Source organism: Pimephales promelas, chromosome 15 (genome assembly GCF_988280905.1).
Source record: "Pimephales promelas chromosome 15, fPimPro1.hap1.1, whole genome shotgun sequence".
NCBI classification, from domain to species: Eukaryota; Metazoa; Chordata; class Actinopteri; order Cypriniformes; family Leuciscidae; genus Pimephales; species Pimephales promelas.
In genome coordinates, this window is record NC_142783.1 from 15,599,898 (window position 1) to 15,615,010 (window position 15,113).

Consider the following 15,113-nt stretch of genomic DNA (forward strand, 5'->3'; position numbering starts at 1 on the left):
ATCAATGGAAACCCTTACAATTCTTACCGGAAGTAAGCCAGCCATTCATCTGAGAATTCATATATTTTCAAAGGTTACCAACAATGACAGGATGAATGTTTAAACTTAAAAAACTTTCACTAAATAATACTAAATACCGAGAAACAATATCTACTGGGACTAAAAACCAAACCCCCAAATTTTATTTTAAAGGTCTATACCATTCATGATAGAATTGATGACTCGAGGAATGTCTGTTGAGCTTGTGCACAATTTCATTTGTTTTCATCCCATTCCTGTCTGAATAAAAGTAATACGTAGATGTCATTAAACGTTGGTCATCATGTTGTTGTTGTTTTTTTCAAAGCAAGGTCTCAAAGTTTGTAGGTTCTAATTAAGAGCTATCTTCATCTGACGAGTCCAGGTACTTTTGCTGATGCTTAGAGTCCAGATGAATGTCCCGTATGGCTAGGATTCGTGTGAGCATGCTCTCCATCATGGTGCTATCCAATGGCTGGGCCGAGTACCACACAGGGCTGCTGGGGTGGCAGGACGCCTCGGGCTGCAGGTAGAAAAGATCTGGACGCTGCTTCACGGAGTTTGAGCTGTAAAAGCACCAGAAAAAGACCAAACAAGTGACTCTACTCCTTCAAGCAAGAGCAATTTCAATGAAGCTCATTTAGTGTGCAGAACTCAAGCTGCTTCATTCAAGAATCTGCATAATTGTGATTCAAAATTGTAGAGAGTAATATAACATTATAGTTCACTGAAAAAATTCAAATGCTTGTCATTTTCATTCTGTGTAAAACAAAATGAGATAAGAAAATCCAAACTGCTCTTTTACGTGCAACAAAAATGAAAAAAGAGCATTATAAGCAGTCCATTTTATTATTAAAAGTGATTATTATTTGCCATTAAATTCCTTCTGATGCCATACAAAATCTTTATGAGATTAAAATACATGCTAATTTAGTGCTAAATGCATTGATTTCTTGTAACCAGAGTCCAACCTGAGCCATATTCAGCATATGTAATTAGAAAGCTTCAGCGGCAGTGTTATTTTAGTAATTTTTATACAGTTATAGTATTTACTAATATTTTGAATTAGCTTTTATTGTGATATTTTTATTTTAGTTTACATTTTAATTTGAGTCCATTTTACATGCTTTTTTATATTTATATTAGCTTTAATTTCAGTTCATTTAATTGTTTTAATTTAGTTTTAGTTTACTTCAAGTATTTCAATTTTAAGATTTTCAAATAATATCTATGTTTTATTTTATTTCAAATTAAAAATTTTTAAAGTGATATTTCACCCAAAAATGAAAAATATGTCATAATTTACTCAACCCCGTTGTAACGAAGTCAATGGGGCTTAACTGTTTGGTTACCCATTTTCTTTAAATTATCTTCTTTTGTGTTCAGCAGAAGAAAGAAACTCATTCGGGTTTGGAACAAAATGAGGTTGAGTAAATTATGACAAAATTTGAAATGTTTGGGTGAATTATCCCTTTAATAGTTTTAACCAACAATACGATTCGGCAGTAAAACTCGTCATCTACTTTTGCTGAACGCATTGTCATGGAAGACATGATGGTGAATAAATGAAAAAATTAACACTCACCATTTCGACAGATAGAACTCGTAGAGTCTGACAGGACAGCGTAAGGGGTTCTCCACATTCTCAGGCATCTCCAAAAACTCCTCTTCAACAATCTCTTCCTCTTTCCTCCTTTTAACAGCCGGTGCTGGATGTTCAATAAACACAAGAAATATTATGAGCACAGATGCATGTTCACATGTCTAGGAGCTCTGTAACGATTCAAACACATGGTGGCCATTGCATCTTCAGCACAGCTCTTACGTTTCTTGTCCTTTTCCTCCTCTTTGCTAGGCAGTCTGAACCGAAGACAGGAGGTCGTGCCATTTTTGGTGGCCTTCGAGGAGTGGGTGACATTGGCGAAAGCAAGGCGTCGATGGTCCTCAATCGTTTTGAGGTTGAGGAGCTTGGCTCCAAAAAAGAGCAGCGTGTTGAGCAGGACAATAGGAGATAGAGCGCCCAACTGCTTGCATTCCCAAAGGTACTCCTCCTCAACCCGCGAGTGTATATATCCTGTGGAAACATCGTGATCACCTTAAAAGCCTATTCACAACGCAAGGGGATTTTAAATTTTGTACCCGAGAACAAAATCATCCTTGTGACGAAGAAACTCATCTTGTAGACAAGTTCAAGGCTAGTATTGTCTTTCTATGTTTTTAAAAGAAATCTCTTATGCTCACCAAGGCTGCATTTTTAAATACAGTAAAAACAGAAATACCTTTTAAAATAACTGTTTTAAAATAATGTATTCCTGTGATGTTAAAGCTGAATTTTCAGCATCATTGTTCCAGTCTTCAGTGTCACATGATCCTTGAAAATGATTCTAATATGCTGATTTGCTGCTCAAGAAACATTTCTGAGTATTATTAATGTTCAAAACAAGTTGGGCTGCTTCATACTTTTGACTACTTTTTTTTCTCAGGATACTTTGATGAATAGAAAGTTTAAAAAACAATTTATTTTGAAATAAAAGTGTTTGTATCATTATACAAGTCAATCCTTGCTGAAAAAGAGTATTAAAATATTAAAAAAATCTGTCTGACCTCAAACTTTTGAAAGTGTAAATGAACTGTTTTTGTTTCAACACATTCAAAGATTTCAGGTTAATTTTTTTTTTTTTTACCAATTTCAGATGCATTTAAAATATATTAGAGTTTTAAAAGAACAAATATCCCATGTATTCTCTCAATTAAAATGGTGTCAAACTGCATGTACAATAATACAATTACAAAAATGATTGACTTTTTATAAGGAGTATAAAAATAAATAACACGCATGATATTTCAAAGTATTAAGCTAATCAGCTTTACAAGTAAACAGTTAGACTTCCGTACAAATAATAAAAGGTTTATTTTAAGCTTATTAATAGTGTAAACATCTAATATACTTTTTTGATAATACATCCAGAACTGGCATTTCAGTGGAGCTATTGATATGGTGGTCAGTAGTTAGTCTAGATTTGTTGGGTGATATGCTTTGGTTATGTGAATAGGCCATATTCAGTGTATATAATGATTAATTCCAATCCTTGATTCTGATTGGTCATTCTGATTTATTCATGATAAAACACGGCTATGACCGCTTAACCCAACGTTTTATTTATCACTGCACAACACTCCTATGTTGTTTTTATTTGAGCTTTCATGCATATTACACATTGAACATTGTTGCTGTTCATGGTCAGGGACTTTTTTTTCTAGCGGAAGGATGACTTTTAGTGATTTTACTTCATTTAAGTTGCACTAATACATATTTTTTTCCTTACATATTTTTATTGTGTGTGAACCGTTTAATAAAAGCAATAAAGTACTCGATGCAACACTCCCGATTATACAATACTTGTTATTGTATTGTTTCAAATATCTTTCCAAACTCACGCCCTTCAGCCGTTACTTATTCACAATATAGCACAGCCTCTTGTACCTTATTGCTTACACACACACACACACACACACATATATATATATATATATAGTATCTATGACAAAAAGAAAAAGTGAACTCTATTTTTGCAGCAGGTGACAGAACAAGGTCGTTTTGGGAAAAAGAGATTTACCTCCAGGCGGCAATGTATTCCCCCAGTCCTTCAGCAGTGTGGTGATGTCAGTGATGAACTGACTATAGAGTGAATCCGTGAAGATGTTTTCAAGACGCTCATTTTCAAGCAGGCACTAAGAATTGAGTGAAGTATGTTGAAGAATATATAGTGTATCCAAAAAAACAAAACAAAAATTGTACACGTAATTACATTTTGAAGCAAATGTGCTGGATTTAATTTATTCTCAAACCTGCTGAATGCCCAGGCACAGGTAGTAGATGCTGTCGGGTTCATACGCCTTGCCGTTCGGCCTGCGGACCTCCTTGATGAAACGACACAGACCAATACTGAGATCTGCAGGAGTGCACTGCAACAAATCCTCCTTCACAGTCATGGGGCCCTCTGAATAAGACACAGTGGGAGAAGAAAAAGTTGCTAAAACACATGGTGGGTCAAGCGCGATGTCACACACCGACTGAGCCAATGACCTTTACCAATGACACAAGCTGCGTGAGTTGCGAGGGAATGACTCCATGTTCTGACCCATATGTGTGAACTTACCGGACTCCTGCTTCTGTTCACTTTGTCCTGTTTTCATTTTCACCCAGCTGGCCCAAGCTTCGACTCCGTACATTTGGTTAAGCTTCGAGCAGGACGTACTAAGCCAAACGCTGCCTGCTGTATCGGTTCCAGATCGCTTACGTCCCTGAAGGAGACACAAAACACTAGTTTTATTACTACACAACAAAGAAACCAGATATTATGAAGGGAAACCTAAAAAAGATCAAGTCCAATAAAAAAAAAAACAGAGCGCACGCCATATCTGAAAATATGTCAGCTCTTTAGAATACTAACTGAAATAAAATGTGTTTTAATGCTCAAATGGTGCTAAAATGAAGCTAACTGATAAACATTACATATTCAAAAAGTAATAATTTAAAAAAATTGCTTAAATTTCATTAAATTAAACTGAAAGCTAATTGAAAATATAAACAAATACTTTAAGAATATCTAAGTAATCCTGAAAATAGTATTATACCTTTAATATTGTGAAAGACGTTAAATTGTAGATAAAACTGATAAGAGTGGCACACTTAATTGTTAAAAGATTGCAATCTCGATTCAAACACCTTCGCAATCTTATTCCTAAATGACAAGGATTCGCTTGTGTCTATTAAACAACTATGATCACAGCGAACATTCAGATCTGTGTTGCCGCTGACCAAGTTAGAGCAGTCTTCATGAATAGGAATGAAATAGTTTGAGTCTTTATGAGTCATTGAATCATTCATTCAACCGTTTTTAAAAAATTCAAATTAAATATTCTTTTAATAGACTGAAGCAATTAACATTTTGTCAGAACCTCTAGCACATATTTAAAAAGTCACATTTAGTTATGATCTCCATTTAAGAAAAAAAAAAAAAATCATGATTTTCAGTTTATCCAGAATCATGCAGCTCCAAAAGCGGACTAGACCATAAAGTAACTTGCATCGCAGATAATAAATTCTAACGATTTTAATAATATTGTTTGTGTTCATCTTATGATTTTTTTTATTGATTCAGCTAAGAAAAAAACAGATTCTCAAATCAGTATTTCATCTCCATGTATTTACTTTATTGGCAAGTAGTTGTGTAATATAATCATCATGATAAATGTACAGTAAGCCAGTCATTGTCAAAAAAATAAACCGGGATGATACAAGACCCCTCCGCGGTCCACAGTTATTGTTGATTCACTTTCTCTTTTATTCAAGCAAGAAAAAAAAAAGAATCCAAATAACTTAATCTGATGATTTCCCCATCAGAAGTAACAAAATATTATTATATAAATATAAGACAATATAAAAAAAAGGCTTACACTGAATTCTAACCAAATATGTAAATAAATTACAGATCAAATGCATTTTAGACTGAATGAAGACAAATAAAGATGATGCCTCAAGAGGTATAATACTGAAATAAACGCCAGAGTTTGCATGACAAAAATTCACAAAAGGCACAGACACTTCAGATTGCAACAACCATTTTGACCGATGCCGACACATTCATCTCCTTTTATGGTGACTTTCTTCAACTGCAGCAGGCTCCATGGCAACCACTCCTCCATCAGCATCATCTCCCTCTCTTTCAGCGTCTTCGGTCCCCATCTGGCCTGCATTCAGTCTCATTGTTTTTGGCTTTGTTGCGTTATGTACAAAGTTCCTGAAGCATTTCCGCTTCACACTTTAAACGAGCTACTCCGTCCTATGTGCCAGGTTTCCTCCGGAGGGATATTATGAAACTTCTGAACTGCCATCTGACGGCTTCACTCTTCTCAGTGCACCCTTGTTTAAATTTCCAGTTAGAACAACTTTCCTGAAGATTTCTGGAGGAAATTCTCTAGTCTCGGTATGATTTCTTCTCTAGTGCCACATACACTTAATTTGCTCTAAATTTACAGCTAGATTTTCCCAAAAAATTACCTTTCCAAACTCCTAAAGTGCATACAAATCTTTAAATTTGGGACAGATTTGATATATCAAACCATTCAGTTCATTTTTTCTAGAGCTCCACAATTCTGCATAAACTGAGAATCACAATTTCTTCTTTTTGTACCAAATAGAGATCATGATTCTTTACAGACAACTAAACAAAATATGTAATTTACCAGAGGTTCTGACTTCATCGGTTTCATTACAGGATGAATCAGCATTTTTGAATGAATCTCTTGAATTAATTTAATGACGAATACATATTTTTAAGTCACTTTTAGCCACCTAGTGGTGTAATGATGCAATTGATATAATCCTTACTTGAAGCGCCAGGATACTTTCAAAAGGTGGTTTGCTGTATTGCTTCTGTAGACATCAGTGTTCATATCAAACTGTAAACTTTTATCTCAGTACTTAAAGCTACACTGTGTGATTTTTACCCCCATTTAGTGGTGAAAAGGTATATGACCATCCAGTGAATATTAGTTTCTGTTCCTCTCAATTCCAATTTCGTTTTAACTCCTACGGTGGCCAATGTAGTCTAAGATTAACATGGCTTCCAGTTTAACCTCGTCCATGAGTGTAAAGTCAAACGTAAACGCGAAAGGCGAAGCTTGAATTAACGGGTATGTCCCTCTTTGGCTAATGTACTTTCAAGATGGAGGGTCAACATGGCGACCGACATTAGAACCCCTTACCCGTATGTATTTTCAACGGCATATTATACACTCACGAGAATACTTTATTACTTGAACGAAGTAAATATACATTAATGAACACATATATTTTTGAAAGAACTAAGTGTTTTTAGCTAAGAATAAACTAAAAGAGTTATACAGTGTGGCTTTAAATATTTGTAACACAGAAATAAGGATATTGTGTATTTGAAAAGACCTGTTTTTAAACCTATACATGATAATTGCTTTCTGGGTCAGTGACAATGCAGATTTGAATAATCTAGTGTGTATTGTCAAAGTTTTAATAGACTGGAATGATGTGTGGGTGTTTAAATCGAGATTGCAATCTTTTAAATATTAACCATGTAGCTCTGGTTGTCTCTTTTCCCATTTTTAGTTGTGGGCTACCAAAACCCTGTATGAATATGGCCAATTCTTTATAAATTCAGCTAAACTCACAGAAATTGGAGCTGGTATTTTAAGCTTTTAAAAAGGAGGAGTTTTATTTCAGTCAGTAACCTAGTAAAGCTCTGTAATGAGCGACAGTCTGCAGAGGATGATGGGACTATGGCATCTACATGTTTAATTTCAGCACACGACACATCTCACCCACAAATGACATGTTATTAGAGTTCATCTGTTTCAAAGAAATCATAAAGGTTTAGAATTATATGATGGTAAATGTCATTTATGGCAAAATTGTCATTTCTGGATGAACTATCCTCTATAATGCAGTTTCATTTAGATTCAAGTTTTTTAATTGAAGCCAAAATGGCATACTGCATAATGACATTATTTTATTAAATTAATTTAGCCAGGTGGACACGGACTCCCCACAATATTACTTTCCCAAAATGTAGGCTAATGGGAACTTTTTTGTTCATGTCCAGAACTCACAAATTAGTCCAATTCTCAACAACAACAATTACATTTGTTAATCTCCATACAAACTCAAATGGTTTATTGTACAACCGCTTGATAAACTGAAGGTACATCTCTCTTAATAATACAAAGCTTATATAAAAACAGTTAAAAAAAACTTTTGATTTTCCATTGACAAGTGAAAAAAATCAATCCCTATATCAGCCATTCACAAATAGATTTTAAAAACGATCAAAACTGTAAACTACCAATAGAGGCCAATGCAAAATGCTTTGGAGCATTTAACAATCCTGCATCTTAATATAAAACAATAAATACAGACAAAAAGATCTGAAATGTTAAAAACTTGTTAAAAAAATGAGGCTTTCTAGATAGAATAGTCTATCTGTAGTTAGAATGCTGTAAAATATATATATAAAAAACTCATTACAAGAATCTTTACTACTTAATAAAAAGAACTACTTGAGTAAAAAACAAGACATTTAATACCTCTCTAAACCTTTGGTGAACATTTAATTTTTTACTTTGGAAACACTCTAGTCTTTATTATTCAATTAAAAGTTGGGAAACAACCCACTTCAACCTTCCAAACTGCAAAAAGACTGTGGCGGACTCTCTGTTGTTCTGTCACTTGTGTCAAATGTCTCTCCAACAAGCCATGAATCTGATTCATCCAGATTACATACCCTTTTTCTGGGAGGGTGGCTGTCTCTACCCCTCTTACGTCTCTTCAGCGTCAACACCAGTCTGTTCTCTTTAGCTGATCCAGGGTCAGTTGGTGCTGTGAAATGATATGAGTGTTATTATTTTTGGGGATTTTACAAATTATGAAATAGAAAAGCTGTCAAAAGCTGCTAAATGTCTACGCAAGAAACAAAAAAAAAGTTACGCAAATAGTTTCAAAAATAGTTCAAAAATGTGTAATGCCATTATGTATTAGTTGTAGCAGGGACATTTTATCTACTGGATCCAAAAATAACATATTTGCTTTTTTTTAATTGATTATCATCAAAGCTCAACAATAATTAAATATTACTCACATCTGTACAAACATTAATGAAAAGGATGAAAAAAAATCTATAAATTAAGGCTATATCCATAAAGTGAGGGAGATTAAAATCAGTAGGGCTTTTTACACTGCGCATAACCCTGAGTTATTGTTGTTCTAAACACAGCTTTTAACCCTGGGTAGAAAAACGTTGCACACTTGTAATTTAGAAGTTGGGTTAGCACCGATTTTGATCCGGGGTTATTAAACCCTGCTCCGGAGCTGTTAACCCCATATTGCGGTGCCAAACTTGTACAGTGTGAAAAGATGCAGGGTTAAGAATGATAAAGCTAGATGCTTTGCAATAGACAACCAATAGCTTACATATTTGCAGGATTTGGACAGTCACAATAACACTGCAGCACATTGTATTTAAACAGTAAATTCAGCGTGACATGAAAAATGTCAAATGCTGACAGAAAACACAACATTTTGGGTGAAGAAGAGCTCGTTTCGGTCTTACTTTTATAGTCCGAAGTATCCATTCAGTATAAACTCGATGCGCAATGCTAGAGCTATGTAAAGAGGTCGCGTGCTGTGTTCATCCAATCAATGACACTGAGCCAACTAATAGACAAATAAGAACGTTAACCCAGGGTTTAGGAACGTACAGTGTGAAACGTCAGCTTATGAATATCCAGGATTAATTGTTAACCCCAGGTATAGTATGAGCAGTGTGAAACGTGAATAAAGATATCCCAGGTTAACTATTTAACCCTGGGTGAAAGTGTGAAAAGCCCTAGTGTGTCTTTTTTGAGAAATATACATTTTGTTCAAAAAAGCACAAATCGTGCATAACTACACAAAATATCAATTTACAGGCCTAAACCAAATTTCTTAAATCTTACCGCGAGGAAAATCATTTTCCAGATCTGGCTGTTCTGATGGCAAAGACGTGGTAGGGGCAGCTTTCGGCTCCTCTCGTTCCAACGACGCCACCTGTGGCTTCACGGTGGCTCCGGGATCCTCAGCATCTGCCCAGCTGAAGGGTGTTGATCTGGCCTCTGACTCTAGATCGCCACTGTAAGTGCTGCCCTGGTCTGTGCAAGGCAATAATCACAATACAATCAAATACTGAAGCACTTTGGGTTTGGATAAGCAAACGATTCCAATAGTAACAAAACAATTATGCACCAAGTAATGCAGGCTTGTCTTTTCCTTTCTCCACCTCATCGTCTTCCACTGAGCTCTGGGCAGGCAGGCTACATTTAGTGTCTTTCTTTTCAGCAGTGTCTTGATATCCGGGTATGACCATAGGAACAGGCACCTGGACGGTAAAAGCATGATTATAAAAGAGCTCTAAACTATAGCACAGAATAAATGATTGACAAATGACAAAATGAAGATGATATACCGGTAAAGGTAGCCCAAGTGGAAAAGGTGTGTACTGGGTGTATAGATGCATTGGCACTGGGATGTAGACGGGTATCGGAATGGGCACCGGCACAGGCACATACCTCACAGCCTCTCCATTTTCATCAATCACTGTGGAAGGAGAAAGTAAATACAATATTTCATTTCAACATATTTTGCAATGCTTATGAGAGTACGGCATAACGACTTCTAGCACGGGTGATGGTGAAAATGAGCCAACCTTTTTCAGACATATGAGGTACTGGAGGTACCGGAGGAACTGGAGGCTCTGGTTCACACTGGACTCCTTGCTCTTCAGTAATAGGTCTGCACATGAGAGCTTTGTTCTTCAACATTCTTCGATATGGAACAGCAGCCACTGAAGCATCGGTTTGAGTGCTGGCCTATTTTGGGGATGAAAAAAAAAAACATTAAATAAGGGTTAAAAAAAAAAAAATAATAATAATAATCACAATTAAAAAATAAAGCATATTTTGGAAAGAGCTAATGAAATAAAATAAAAAGCCAATAATAACCTAAATAATGAAAGTAGCCAATAACCAGTGAAATTTCACAATTCTCACATTTAATTTTAATAGCAAAACTGAATCAATTTTGTTTAATTTGTATATTACAATACTAAAAAGTGTTCTCATTAGTTACTTTTACTTGAGACTCCTTTAGGGCTGCAACAACTAATCGATAAAATCGATTATAATCGATTATGAAAATCGTTGTCAACGAATGTCATTATCGATTAGTTGGTCTGATTACGTCACGGGGATTGTTTACATGCTACATGCGCTTCTTACATGCGCTTCATGAGGCACACACGCAGTCTCTCTCCCTCGCCGCTCTACCCTGTCTCGCACGCGCAACACCGACTGTTTGAACGGAGCACATTATCTTCTCTCGCGCGCGCAACACGGACGGTTTGGAGCACATTATCTTCTGTCTCGCATGCGCACTCTTGATTCCGTGAGTTTGAACTAATTTGCGGGCATCAGGAAACCGCTATCAATATGCAGCATACACGAAAATCATTCACCTTTCGGCAAATTCGCCGTTTTGAAACCAAAATAGGTGACCTACGTTAATCATGTATACTTTATGAAGCCATACTATAGTATAATGTGAGATAGAAATGTATATTTAAGTAATTAAATTAAAGTTAACCTAAGCTTTTCCCTCCACTGCGGCTGTCAGTCATTCTCTATTCGGTGTTCAAACAGCGCGTCACGTTCGGTTACAACAGTTAACATGATGAAACTCTTTCCAAGATGATTCAATGTTATTATTATAATTGATCCGTAGATAAAGGTCTATGGTTTCGTAATATAATGACTATCTTGCTAGACTTTTGAGTGTCTGTTAGATCACAACACTATAGTAGAGTCGGCGCACTATAATTGTTCTTCACGTGCACAGTAGCCTAACTGAAATTTAAAACTGTTAAAAGAAAAGGCTTAATAAACTATTGCAAAGATACTGTATAATACACAGTCAATATGTCTTTCTCTTTCCTTGGTGCTTTTAACTTTAATGCGGCGGACACTGAAGAGCTGCGCGCCGCCCTGTGACTCCGTGTTGCGTCAAGGGCATCATTCAGCGCTCGCGATACTTTGTGCAGCTCTTTCATGATCATGTCATAATACTTTTGCGCAATAAAAGCTTATTAATAGCCTTTCTTGTTCTGTCCTATCTATTATATTTTGCTTCCTCACTAAACAGCTGTGCTTTACATTTAAAACAGCTGTGCATCTGATTTTTACGATGTTTTTCATGAATGTATAACAATACAAAGAGCAATGTGCAACGTTTTACCAGAGTTAGTGCTACACTTATTGTCTCTTATTTGTTCCCCACTAAGGAATGTTTTTTTTTTCACTAAATGTTCAGATTTTATAAAATTATTGTGCACTTGTGATATTTTTAGGCTAAGTTTTTCTAGTAAACATCTAGTTTACAATAGCATTTTTGTCATAGGTTATGGTCATATATATATTTTTTTATTTGTTGTTTTTCTTTATAATGAAGTTGTCTGTATTAAGTAGATTGTTTAACACACAAAAGAGTCTGGGTTTTAGGGTTTTATTAGTTGTAATAAACAAAAAATGAAATAATTTTTTTATCCGATTAATCGATTAATCGAAAAAATAATCATCCGATTAATCGATTATCAAAATAATCGTTAGTTGCAGCCCTAGACTCCTTTGATACTTGCACCACATACACTACTAATCAAAGTTTGGGGGTGGGTAAGACTATTTTTTTGAAAGAAGCCTCTTATGCTCATCAAGGCTGCATTAATTTAATCAAAAATACAGTAAAAAAAAAACGCAACATTGAAAAAAAAAAATATATATATATATATATATATATATAAAATAAAAATGTACAATTATTCCTGTGATGGTAAAACAATTTTCAGCATCATTACTCCAGTCGTCAATGTCACATGATCATTCACAGATCATTCTAATATGATGACTTGCTGCTCAAGAAACAAAGATAATTTAAGAACTAATAAGAAAAAAGATAATTTCTTATTATCATCAATGTGGAAAAAAAGTTGTGCTGCTTAATATTTTTGTGGAAAACATGGTGCACTTTTTATTCTTAAATACAATTTTAATAAATAAATATTTGAAATGGAAATATTTTAACATTATAAATGTCTTTTATAGTCATCCTTGCTGAATAAAAGTATTAAAGGGTTAGTTCACCCCAAAATGAAAATTCTGTCAGTTAATTCTCACCTTCATGTTGTTCCAACCCTATAAGAGAGCTGGATTACTCCTCCATTGGCTTTTAAGGGATCGAAACTTGCCGGCCCAGAAAAGTTATCTTTAAACCATCTTTAAAATAGTCAGAGTGACTACAGTGGCTCAATCTTTAAGTTTATCAAGCGACGAGAATACCTTTTTTGAGCACAAAAAACACAAAAATAACGACTTTATTCTACTATTCATTTCCTTCTCTGTGGGCCTCAGGATGCAAAGCTTTTGTGTTGTATGTCACACGTAGGCACACTATTGGCCGACACTGGTCATGTGTGTGATGTGTGTGATGCGTGTGACGTACAACACAGAAGCTTTGCTCAACTCTGAGATTTAATTAAAAATATCTTAATTTGTGTTCCGAAGATGAACGAAAGTCTTACTGGGTTAGAACAAAATGAAGGTGAGTAAATACTGACAGAATTTTCATGATTATCTTTTTAATTTCTATTAAAAAGCAATCTTACCCCAAAAGTTTGAACAGTAGCACGCATTTAATACAACACTTTGTAACACGATGTATGTGTGCATCACTACTTACTTCCCCAATGTTTTTTGAACTGGCATTTGAGGTAGGTAGTGCTCCTAAAAAAAAAAATCAATTACATTAAAACAAATGAAATTAAAATCTTTCAATTCAAAATTGTAAAACATGACAAATGAATACCTGTGAGAGCAGTATTTCCAGGTAATGTGGAAGCCAGAGACACCACACCACCAATAACAGGCATGTCCTTCGACAAAGATAACGGAGCTTGGACTGTAGTGGTATTAGACACAGTACCTTCAATGATAAAGAAACAAGAGTGAGTCTTTAAAATAAAAACAGTTTTGAAAATTACATTTCAAAGCAGAAACTCTGCACAATTGTTAAAGGTTTTTATAAATAGGTTTCACTTAAAATAAGTGTTAATGTCATGTGGTAGCCCTACTATACACCCGTTTGAAATACAGAACTCCATGGTGACGTACCGTTGCTTGCTGGATGATGAGGGGAAATATTCTTTGAAAAAAACTGCAGCAAACAGGACAGGTTACAGAAGTGTCTTGTTGTTCCATCCCAGACGAGGCTTTCCTTTAGTGAGCCCTGATTCTTACAGCAGTGACACTTGGCCATCTGACAACAAATTTATGCAGGAATGATGCAAAAAGAAGTAACAATTAAAAAACTCTGCCAATATAAAGTCGTCAACAAGTGCATCTTAAATACAAAGAGCATAAAATGTTGCTCAATTCACAACCCCAACTAAACACAACTGATTCTGAGTCTTTCTTTAAAAAAAAAAAAAAAAAAGGATAAATACAGAAATGCCATCTCTTACCTCATAAAAGAGCACGGTGTAGAGAGACATGCACTCTTCTGTGCAAAACTCCTCCAGTTTGCCCCCAAAGAAGTTCTGAATGGTTTTATGGGTCATGTTTTGACAGTAGGCACAAACCCTGCATTGACCTCCATGTCGTTTGGCAAGGTCATGCTTAAAAAGCAGTTTACAACCTTGAAAAAGAAGACAGAATGAAAGACAAGCAAATATATGTTGAAAATGTTAGACATAAAAACCAACCTTTATTTAGAAAAGTTGTTTTTCTTCGCGCTTTTTCGTTGTATGTCAAGTGGCCACCAAAACCATTAACTAAATAGTTAATTTTATGCAAGTAAATGAAAATTTACTTAAGATTCAACACCCGCTTTTATGCATGTTCCTACCACAAGAAATGGGAATGATTTTAGGCTAACTTTTAGAGTAAGACTTTAGTTTATGGTCCAATTCTTACTATTAACTACTTTCTTTTTAAGATATTGGCTGTTTATTAGTACTTATAAAGCACATATCGCCATATTCTGCACAACCATATTCTACATCCCAACTTCCTACCCAAAACCTAAACTTAACTACCTTACTAACTATTAATAAGCAGTAAACAGGAGTTTGAGGCAAAAGTCCTAGTAAATTTCACACAGCCTCCATTTTGAAATCGAAAGCGAGGCTCCGGTGGGAAGAACCATGCTTTTTAAGCATGACCTTGCCAAACGACATGGAGGTCAATGCAGAAGTACAGATAGACAACAATGGCTTACACTATTGGATGTTAATATCCAGTATAGGATATGTATACAGTTTGTTCCTGCTTTGTTTGTTCTTTTTTTACGTTCTTATTTTAAATTAAATTATTAAAAATTATTTTATATTATACTTATTTTATATTAAATTATTTACAATTTATAAATGAATTTGTACTGTATGTAGTCTAAAGTATAAATGTATGTACTGTTGGGGAAATTT

The 15,113-nt window shown here is 35.0% G+C and overlaps 1 protein-coding gene across 2 annotated transcripts in view; it reads right to left on the minus strand.

Moving 5' to 3' along the window:
* Window positions 1-48: 48 nt before the first annotated feature.
* Window positions 49-15,113, minus strand: part of LOC120479665 (zinc finger MYM-type protein 4) — a 33,330-nt gene continuing 18,265 nt past the window's right edge. For both annotated transcript variants that reach the window (XM_039672360.2, XM_039672368.2), the window contains 15 exons: window positions 14,154-14,326; window positions 13,804-13,948; window positions 13,499-13,615; window positions 13,373-13,416; window positions 10,293-10,455; window positions 10,053-10,183; window positions 9,833-9,965; window positions 9,547-9,738; window positions 8,337-8,431; window positions 4,179-4,323; window positions 3,868-4,019; window positions 3,636-3,750; window positions 1,844-2,092; window positions 1,604-1,727; window positions 49-584 (listed from right to left, as the gene is read on the minus strand). In XM_039672360.2, coding sequence (XP_039528294.2) covers window positions 374-584; window positions 1,604-1,727; window positions 1,844-2,092; window positions 3,636-3,750; window positions 3,868-4,019; window positions 4,179-4,323; window positions 8,337-8,431; window positions 9,547-9,738; window positions 9,833-9,965; window positions 10,053-10,183; window positions 10,293-10,455; window positions 13,373-13,416; window positions 13,499-13,615; window positions 13,804-13,948; window positions 14,154-14,326 — 2,189 coding nt within the window. In that variant the 3' untranslated portion in view covers window positions 49-373. The remainder of the gene's footprint in view (window positions 585-1,603; window positions 1,728-1,843; window positions 2,093-3,635; window positions 3,751-3,867; window positions 4,020-4,178; window positions 4,324-8,336; window positions 8,432-9,546; window positions 9,739-9,832; window positions 9,966-10,052; window positions 10,184-10,292; window positions 10,456-13,372; window positions 13,417-13,498; window positions 13,616-13,803; window positions 13,949-14,153; window positions 14,327-15,113) is intronic.